A 10,528-nucleotide genomic window follows, 5' to 3' on the forward strand; every position below is an offset into this window, starting at 1 on the left:
TTGTATGTGAAGTCCTGTAAATATATGTTTGTGTGTGTGTGTGTGTGTGTGTGTGTGTGTGTCTATAAATGAGAGGTAATGGTATGTTTTATGTGAAGTTCTATAAATAAATAAATGGATAGTTTTGTCTTTGTTTTCCCTTTTTTACCTTGAAATAAATTTGGGACTTTGGGGGTGGGAGAAGAGAGGTTAAAATGCCTAGTGGCTTTCCCGCCCCCCCCCCAAATGAACAGTAGTAGTTTTTCCCCTTTTTATTGTGGGACTCTTCAAATACTAAGTACAAAAGTAAAGATAATAGTATAATGAACTCCAGTGTATCCATCACTCAGCTTCAGCAGTTACCAATACATGGCCAATCCATTTCATCTCTATCACTCCCCTCCCATCCTCAACTGGATTATTTGGAAGCAAATCCAGATATCATATTAATTTGTTCATAAATATTTTAGTATTTAGTTTTTTTAAATGGGGACAGAGTTGGATGACTCATGGAGATAGCACTTCCATCATTCTGTTGCCTTTCTCTCTGAGAGAAGACTACTCAGTTATCATTTGATTTTTCACTATAAAAAAACTGAAGTTGTTAAGGCAGGAAGGCCTAGACTTTAAAACAGTCTGGACTAGTTTGTACCTTTAATCATGAGATTCATGTATTTGACCTTCAAGTTGAGTTCTGGGAATGTACTTGACCAAGGCTCTTAACCTGTTCTCATCGTGCAAGTATTTCTTGCATGGAATTGTAGGCATGTATCTGAGCCAGGTTAGTTGCCCTCACAAACATCCTGTCTGGTTGTCATTCTTTGTGTGGCTTATACTAGGTGACTGATCCTTCACTTCCTGCCCCAGTTTGGGCCATCCCTGTTTTATGTGTCACCCTAAGGAACTGCACCCCATGGATTGTCCAGGCATTTCCTTCATCCTCTGTTTCAAAGCACCCAAATTTGAACATTTCTATTTCATAAGAACCCAAGCAGTGCAACCTGATCGGTGTGGCTCAGAGGAGGCCGAAATCTTGGGTTTATAGAAAACACAATGCTCTTTTGTTCCTATAGAAGAAGGAAACTATCTGAGATTCGAGCACAGAGCTTTTGTCCTGCCCTTGCAAAAGGGCTACATCAAGTAATACTAGAGGCAGGTTTCATAAAAGAATTTGGTTATGTGGTAGGACTTTTAACACAGGATAAAGAGAGCAGGGAACCTTAGTTGTTTAAAAAAGTATATTTGTTACTTTTGTAGCTAAATTAATTTAGCCAGTTCACTGTAAGTTTTCTAGGAGACAATTCCAGCTGCTGTCTCCAGCTGGAGACAGCAGCTGGAAGACAGCTGGAGTGGGTTTTTCTCAGCTCTTGGGTAACATTTCTAATGAGATGTTACTGACAAATAGGATTCCCCAAATGGAATTCCCCAGGCTTTTATATAAGGCAGAGTTACTGAAAAGACTCAACAACAGAAGTGCTCATTGATGTTGATTTTGTTTTTCCAATTTTTCTCCTTCATTCTTTTTGGGATAAACAGTGGAATTTGAACTCCGAAGGGAAATCAAGAGGCTCCAGGAATACAGGACAGCAGGCATTACCAATTTCTGTAGTAAGTACTACACAATATATCAGAGGGCAAATGTCTTCCAAACACATAGAAGACGTCTCTGTTGGAGGCAGTGTGGATTGTTTTGTTTTTTTTTAATTTTTATTTTTTATATTAGTTTCAGGTGTATAAAACAACATAATGATTAGACATTTACACCCCCTCACAAAGCGATAACCACCGCCCCCCCCCAAGTGTGGGATTTTTTTTAAACAAGCTTTCCTTTTTCAGAATGAGTTTTTGATCCTTCCAGTAAAGTTTCATCTATTTAATTCTTATAAATGCCATTATATGGATTATCTGAGATAAAATAAAAGTTACAACAACACAAAGCCGAGAGGCGCTGCTTTAGATTTAGGATTTTACTGTGGCCTCTAAAAAACGACTTTTGTATTCTAAATTTTTGCCTCAGCCTTTTAAAATTTAGTGATGCATCGTGATCATTCTTATTAACTAAGCTTCAACTAGCTCTAGGTGTTGACATCCCAGTTCCTTGAGGTAGTGATATTAATTATATTAATAGCAGCTAACATCTCATAGAAACAGTTTACCATGCACCAGTCCCAGCGCTAAGGATTTCACCTGGATCATGTCATTTAGTTCTCATAACAAACTTTTTTTTTTTTTTTTTTTAAGATTTTATTGGGGAATTGGAGGAAGGGGAACAGCATTGGGGAATCGGGGAAGGGGAACAGATAGGTAGACAAATTGCTCTTTTTGTTCTTCAGTCTAGTTGTGGAGGACGTCACTTCACTGGCCCATTGTTGGCATGATCATTGTGCTCTTCCCGGGTGAGGCAATCGGTCACCGGTCATTGGTCGGCCAATCACAGCGGCTCCCGGCAGCTCACACCGGCTGCCGGCCGCTCACGGTAGCTCATGGTAGCTCATGGCAGCCCACTGCAGCCCTGCTGCAGCCTACGCCGTCGCCGGCGACTCACAGCAGCCCAGCTCCAGNCACCAGTCCCAGCGCTAAGGATTTCACCTGGATCATGTCATTTAGTTCTCATAACAAACTTTTTTTTTTTTTTTTTTTTTAAGATTTTTTTGGGGTAGCTCATGGTAGCTCATGGCAGCCCACTGCAGCCCTGCTGCAGCCTACGCCGTCGCCGGCGACTCACAGCAGCCCAGCTCCAGGTCGAGCAGCTGCCCATCATCTTAGCCGCAGAGGGTGACCGTCACTGGCCCTCAATGTGGGATCCGAACCGCAGCCCTGCTGCTCAGAGCTGGCGCTCCCAAGTGAGCTCTTAACCAGCTGAGCCACTCGGCCGGCCCTCATAACAAACTTATAATGATAGGTATTGTTCTTTCCATTTAATGAAGAAACTAAGGTTTAAAGTGATTAAGAGATAGTTGTACTACAGCCAGGTCATAAGGGAGGGCAGTGTATTATAGTAATTAAGAGCTTGAGGTCTAGACTTGGACAGCTTGGGTTTGGATTCTGGCTCTCCTGTTTACCAGATCTGTAATCATGTTCCAGTTTCAATTTTCCACGTCTCTTAGAATTAGTATGAAGATAGCGATAACACATGAAAACATAGCACAATACTAGGCATGCAGTAAATCCTCAGTAAATGGCAGTTTCTGTTGTCTCATTGTTAGTATTGGAATGATCTTTAGCATTTCCTCCGTCTTCCTGTTCGTTGAAAGTGTCACCCGGTACCCACAAGAAATAGCCTGTGGGTGTTGAGTTTAGCCTAGTATAATGGTTCTTTATTTTTAACTGTGGAAATCATTTTCAAAATAAAATTTTATGTGGAGCCCTAATCCATAAACAAGATAAAAGTGGAACTACTTTGGTTGAAGGCAGATGGTTCAGTTCAGGTCATGGCTAGCACCCAGGACCACCAGGACGTGGTGGTGCCCTTGCTCCTCACAGTAAGCCCTGAGCTATTTTCATGGTATTCTTGGGCTCCGTGGAACATAATTTGAAACCCACGGGTGTGGCATTCTGGAATCTGTCTACCTTTATTAGCATGCAGAAAACAACATGCAGCTTTTGTTTAGGAATATACATATAAAGACCCTGGTACCAGGTTTTGGTTACCTGATATTGGTTGCCTCTGGGAAAGAGCGGGAAAGGAACAGCACTGGTCAATGAGGACTTATTTTTATTTGTATTTCTCTTTGCTTTTTAAGGAAGAGTGTATGCTTATAGTGCTTGTGTGACTTCAAAAAATATATAGTTAGAGAAAAACAGAACAGGAAGCAAATATGACAATATTAAAAGTTAGTTTCTTTTGGGCCAGCCGAGTGGCTCAGTTGGTTAAGAGCTCGCTCAAGAGTGCGAGCTCTGAGCAACAGGGTCGACGGTTCGATTCCCGGACCGAGCTGAGCTGCCAACAGGTGGCAGGATGGCTCAGCTAAAAAGAAAAAAAGTTAGTCACTTTTGGGGGTGAAAATATGAGTGACTCTTACTTTCTTTGTATTTTTCTGTTTTGGGTTTCTCCCCCACCCCCAATTTATTGAAGGTAGAAAAGGAATAAAAATATTTTTGTTTCTTATCAAAAAGTGGATTTCAAACCAGGGGAAAATCGACTTTGCTCTTAGAAAAATAATTGTGGAAACAGTTTTGCAAAGGAAACCAAAAAAAAAAAGACAAACTGTTTGCTGGTCAGTCAGGAAACCTTTCTGTTCTGCATTATCATTGCAGTTGTGGTGTTTTTTTACACCCCCAGGCGCCAGAACCTATGATCACCTCAAGAAGACGCGGGAGGAAGAGCGCCTTAAGCGCACCATGCTCTCTGAAGTTCTCCAATACATCCAGGACAGTAGTGCTTGCCAGCAGTGGCTCCGCCGACAAGCTGACATGTGAGTAATTAGTCCAGGGTGAAGGAGCATCCTTTTGGCCTTTAGCTTTATTTTCAGACATTTCCATGGGCACCCTACCCTAGATGGCAGAGTAGTAACCATTGGATGGCTAGAAGAATTCAGAAAATTTTAGCAGTCTATCTCAGATACAGAGCAGTACTGACACTTTGGAGAAACACCTGGCCTCCTAGAATCCTACTTTGCTACTTTGATCTTATTTTTTAAAATGAGTAAATTCCTTCCACCCATGTCTTCTCTCTCCCTCCATATCTGTTGGTATTATTTCCATTGGAGGATCATGTTTGTATCCTTACCCCATGATTGGGCTCCATGATGTTCCGGGCTAAGAGCTCTTCACAAATCCATGTGATTGCCCCTTGCAGAACAGATTTCCTTTCCTGGTTAGTACAGTGGGAGAGCCTGTAAACCGTGTGCAGTCCACCTCATTACATGTGTTCAAAGTAACTGACCTCATAAGTGGCACTCATTCCCACATGGGCTTTTGGAAATCGCTTCCTTTGGTGTGACATGAGTTTAAATTCCTCTTCTTCATTGTAGTGATTCCGGCCTGAGTCCTTCTGTTCCGATGGCTTCAAATTCAGGTAATTATTTTTCAGGCCACAGCAAGTCTTTGTGAAGTTTTCATTCTAGGGATTGTGGTGACCCAGCAGTTCCATCCCCACCGTGTGGGATCAGGTTGCTTAGGCAGAGTAATGGTAATTATGTGTTGTCTCAGTTTTTAAATATCAGCAAGTTTTCAGAATGGCCAGACGGCGACTATCATCAGGGTTGGAGTGCAAAGACAGGGAAGGAACAAACTCCAGAGAGGTGGTTTCTTTATTTCGCCAATGTCTTTGGGCAATGAGTTTACTGCAGTTTATCTATCACAGATTATGAGATTTGTCTCAAAGGGGATAAATTAAAGCCTTTGTATCCTATATGAGCAAAGAGGTATGTTACTTGCCAGAAATGCAAGGATTTCTTTTTAAGTTGGAGACTTGAGGTATTTCTGTGTCTTCTCTTTACCTTTTTGATTATGACCTATTTTGAGGTTAGCTTACAGAGCTAGATTAAGCCATATGGTATCTGGTAATCCTTGGTGCTTGGTAATCAGCAACTGGTAACTTGAGATAGTATTAGTTATAGAGCTCTGTCCCAAGATTGTGGTATTTCTTTGCCTGTTCTTTTGGTTATCATTCATCCCTGCTCCATATGGTAGGTTAGCCACTTCCCCTAATCAGAACATACAGACCGCTCTATTGATTGGAAACAGACTAGTCTAAAAGATGACCCATTGTGGTTTTACCATTCTTTGGAAAGTTGGAACAACAGACCTATGATCCCATTCCCATCTCTCCAGGACTCAGAGGAGACCACGTTAGGGATGAGGCCTTTTTTTTTTGTCCTTTGTTTCAAGTAATTATTTCTTAATACTTAGAGGAAAAAAGAGAGTTTTTTAGGGACTAGCCAAGACAGCAAAATACAAATTTTATAAGTTTCTTACTTCCAACTTCTCTCACCCAGTCTAAGAATAGAAATTCAAATAACTTAATACTGGCTAGTTAAAATTTACTAACACGGGGTGATTGGTTAGCTCAGTTGGTTAGAGCGTGATGCTGATGACACACAGGGTTGCCGGTTTGATCCCCGCATGGGCCACTGTGAGCTGTGCCTTCCTTAAGAGAGTCAACTATGCCATTGTAGCATGAAAGCAATGTAATCAGTGATCATGGCTATTCCCCAATAAAAAAAAAGAAAAATTAACATTACCATGCAACTTTGGTGTTTGTGTTTTCTGAACCATCTGCACTCATATATTCTTTGTGGCTTCCTAGGCTGGTGTTAGCCTTCCTCACCCCCTATATTTAGATTGAAGAGACCCCTTGTTCCTCCTCATGTTCTGAGTTGGTCCTAAGATAATGCAAAGTTGGAAACCTGGGTCTTTGTAACTTAGCCTCTGGGAATGTTGCATAAAACTTGTTAATATATTATTCTACACTTTTGCTTAACTCAGGCCATCCATCCCAACTGAACAGTAATCTCAAACAGTCAAAACAAAAGCAAAAAAATGTTGCACATCAAGTTTCCCATTCTGGGCAGTGTCCTTGCACTTGGGTTTGTTTCTCAGGAATGTGAGTTCACCTTAGCCTCTACTTTGCTATATAATGGCTCATTGTTCCTCTGTGTGGATCTTTCAGGTAAACAGGGCTCCTTTGGAAGGAACAGATATTCCCTCACATAATAAATAAGGGCCTTTTTGCTGGCCTAACAGTCTGCCTTTGATCTAAAGGCAAATGGTACTTGGTTAATTACCGTGTTTGCCTTGTACCGCTGGCAGAGTGGCAAGGGTTAGGAAATGTCTCTCCCGCCGAGTTGTTATTTCCATTCATCAGCTGTCAAGGCAGGTAGTGTGTGACCTTTCTTAACTGGATGCCATCTGGGCTTTAGGCTTCAGAGCCTCCTACAGGGTTAGGAATAAATGGGCGATAACTACTGTGGTATGCAGTCGTATTTGGTGCTAAGTTATGGATGATTATATGTGTATTTTCGCAGAGCAAAGGGCACACAAATTACCATTTTTATTTCCAAGGGAACATTGTGGTGCCCATGTTGCTAGTTAAACTGGGGCCTGAGGTGTGAGGTAGAGATTTCCTACGGCTGGATATAGTGATCTTGTACCTAACTGGCTTGGCTGCGGCGAACTTTGTTATACTTTACACCTGAGGAATTGTCACGCCAATGAAATATATCCCCTTTCCTCTCTGTGTGTGTAGGTAGACGAAGCGCACCACCCTTGAACCTCACGGGCCTCCCTGGCACAGAGAAGCTGAATGAAAAAGAAAAGGAGGTAACAAAAAGAAGGGGAACTAGAGGAAAGGGAGTAGGGGCTGAACTGAATTGTCATTAGAAATGCATTACAGGATCAAACCCGTTTTGTTCTGCGTATCTAACATACTTGTATAGTTCTAGCCTAGCCTAGAAGTCTAAATGTTACAGAGCTAACCTCAGCAGGTTTCAGAGAACTCGTTTCCTTATCAGCTTGCCCCCATTTGCCTTCTGAGAGAAGAACATATGATATGTAAATCTAAATATTAGCAACTCTCATTTATGGAGCATTTATCATGTACCAAAGACTTGACTAAGTGCTTTATGTCAAGGAAATTGAATTTTTATAAATCTGAAATAACTTGTGTATGAAAATGGTTATTGCCTATTAGAATGGTCACTTTGAGTTGTTCTATACTTTTAACAGCAATATAACCATCACTTGAAAGAATTTTGGAATTGTCTCCATAGCATGTTCATAAACTTAAAGAAGGGAATTTGTCATCATATATAGTCACACGTTAATTTGATTTAAAATAGCATGACCCACTTTTCCATTGTAATCATCAGGCTTGTCTTCATATTACTTTTGGCTGTCTCTAAAATTTAAATCCAGCCTCAAAAGAGTCATCATCAAGCATTTTCAAAAGAATGTGCTGTGGCTCTGATTCCTCTTTTGTTCCTCATATGCTCCTTTTACAGTTCCCAAGATCCGTGTCCCCATCTACCACGTTGTACCATTAATTCAGGTCAGAGAGTAAGGAGGAGTCAGGAGTAGGGGCTAGAATTAGTCTTTTATCCACTAGGAATAGCCAAGATTAGTTTGGAAGTAGAAGGAAGTGTATGTTATAGCCAAGTATTGCTAAAGAAGGTCACAGGCCATTTTGATTCAAGTATTGAATTGCTTGGAGTTTGAAGCAGTTTTTATCCTTACCCACAAAAGGGTGACCGCACAGTGTCCATTGCTAGATAATGGCAAGTAAACTGGAATTGAGCTAGCTCTCAATTTTTAGCAGCTAAAATGGCCTCTCTTAGCAACGTCTCTATATCTCCTCTCCCACCAAAGTGGGAAACGTAATCACAAAAGCAGACTACTACTTTATGCTGATACTAAAAGTAATGATTCATATTTGGGAATCCACGTATCTGCATCCCCGCCACCCCCCACCCCCACCCTCCCGTGCCCTGGGGCTCTTCCCTGACTGGCTGTGCTGGAATGCGCTGGTCCTCTGCCCCAGCTGCTGCTCGGGACACATGCTTGTTTTCCCTAATAAACCCAGGTGAGCCAGCCGGCACGTGCTAAAGGCTCTCCCAACATCATACGCTGGCTCTTTCTTCCTGAGTGTCTATCTTTATAGTGAGTATTCCCTTCAAATAAGAGACTATGTGGAATGTTGTACAGCCACTCAACAGCTCCTGTAAATAGTTGGAGGTTGATGTCACTTCTTAAATTTATTTTGGCTCTACCTGCTGGGTTAAATTATGAGAATGACAGATGTTAATGTTTATTAAATTTGCCATGTCTTACAGCTCTGTCAGATGGTGAGGTTGGTCCCAGGCGCCTATTTAGAATACAAATCTGCTCTGTTGAACGAATGTAACAAGCAAGGAGGCTTGAGACTGGCACAGGCAAGAGCCCTCATCAAGATAGATGTGAACAAAACCCGGAAAATCTATGATTTCCTCATCCGAGAAGGATACATCACTAAAGCCTGAGGCTCTAAACGCGTGGGGTCTGAAATCACAAGCGTGGAATGTGGTGGGCCCATGGACAGTACGGGCATTCTGGAGAGTTTCGTTTTCGAGCTGAATTCTCATTGTAAAAAGAAGGGAAGGACAAAGGAAACCTTACGTTGTATTCATGTCAACTTTATTCTCCACTCTGCTTTAAAACACTCCTGTTTTTGATATTGTGCTGCAGAGTTATGTGCTAGACAAGCTATTATTAAATGTGAGTGGGCATTCATCCCTAGCACCTTGTAACTAAAACAAGAACCATAGTACCTCACATCATAGTGTTGGTAGAAATAGAACTAAACCAGTCCTTAGTCCCAGGAGTCCAGCTCAGACCCCTGTACTTGAGAGGTTGGCTTTTCTAATTTATCTGTTTCGCCATCAAACACTACAGACAGATTTAAAATAAGGAGGAAGGCTATAGAGCATGAGAAAGCTTTCTTTTTCCTTCTGAGGATTTTTTTAAGCTGACAACTTATGTTGAAGAGCAAAGGGGAGGAATATTTCCTTGTGATGGTCTTCTCCCGAACTGCATCTTGAACTTTAATGTCTGGCTTTGTACTTTGCAGCCTGTCTAATCTGCAATAGACTTTGGAGGAGGTGGCACCGGATATAAAATGTCTCTGTTATTTTTAGAATTAATGGATTGAAATGTTTTGCTACTTAATTTGTGGGTGTGTCAAATATTCTGGTAACTAAAGCACACTTAGGGTGTTGGATGTTTGCCTCATCACGCTGCACCGTCTCTGCTAACGTGTGTCCTGGACTCACCCTGTTCTTACCCTGGGTTGCCCAGGATACCAGGCCCCTGAGGATGGAGATGATGCAACTAACCTCAGCTTTGCTTGGATTGAGACCTGAACCCTAATTTCTTAATAGTGAAAGGCAAATCTGCAATAAAACCTACTTTTAAGACTAAAGTAAAGCAGTTTCATATATGGGACTCAGTAGATATGAGGGTGAGTAACCCCACCACATCTGAAACTTGGTCCTCAAACCTTTCTGCAGAATTAGAAGCCAAACTCAGAGCCATGGTTATCCCATTTCTTTTCTTTCTTTTTTTTTTTTTATTGGGGAACAGTGTGTTTTTCCAGGACCCATCAGCTCCAAGTCAAGTAGTTGTTTCAATCTAGTTGTGGAGGGCACAACTCAGTGCCCATGTGGGGATCGAACTGGCAACCTTGGTGTTATGAGCACTGCACTCTAAACAACTGAGCTAACCGGCCGCCCCTATGTTTATCCCATTTCTATTAGAAGGAAAGTTGTATACAGAAATAATTTCAGAATTTGCACAAATTACCTCCAGTAGCTGATTGATTCTTTAATTCTTTCAACATTGAAAATATCTAATTAAGATATTATATGCTTTGTTGGAAGTATCTGCTCAAACTTTTTGACTGATGTAAAGATGCATGCAGCTTGCTAATGGACTTCATCTGGGGGGTTATAAATGAAAATGAAACTCTTAGAATCTGAAGGAATTAGAATAAAGGATTTCAATCTTTAAAAAGGGTGACTTGTGGAAATGGTCTCTTTTCTTTGCATAGTCATCTCTTAGAAAAATGTATTCTACC

At 41.3% G+C, this 10,528-nt stretch overlaps 1 protein-coding gene across 3 annotated transcripts in view; it reads left to right on the forward strand.

Moving 5' to 3' along the window:
* TADA2A (transcriptional adaptor 2A) overlaps window positions 1-9,879 on the forward strand; it is a 40,895-nt gene extending 31,016 nt beyond the window's left edge. For all 3 annotated transcript variants that reach the window (XM_019636658.1, XM_019636657.1, XM_019636659.1), the window contains exons 12-16: window positions 1,516-1,587; window positions 4,262-4,394; window positions 4,953-4,996; window positions 7,169-7,242; window positions 8,751-9,879. In XM_019636658.1, coding sequence (XP_019492203.1) covers window positions 1,516-1,587; window positions 4,262-4,394; window positions 4,953-4,996; window positions 7,169-7,242; window positions 8,751-8,936 — 509 coding nt within the window. In that variant the 3' untranslated portion in view covers window positions 8,937-9,879. The remainder of the gene's footprint in view (window positions 1-1,515; window positions 1,588-4,261; window positions 4,395-4,952; window positions 4,997-7,168; window positions 7,243-8,750) is intronic.
* Window positions 9,880-10,528: the final 649 nt, after the last annotated feature.

Source organism: Hipposideros armiger, unplaced genomic scaffold (assembly GCF_001890085.2).
Source record: "Hipposideros armiger isolate ML-2016 unplaced genomic scaffold, ASM189008v1 scaffold_29, whole genome shotgun sequence".
NCBI lineage: Eukaryota > Metazoa > Chordata > Mammalia > Chiroptera > Hipposideridae > Hipposideros > Hipposideros armiger.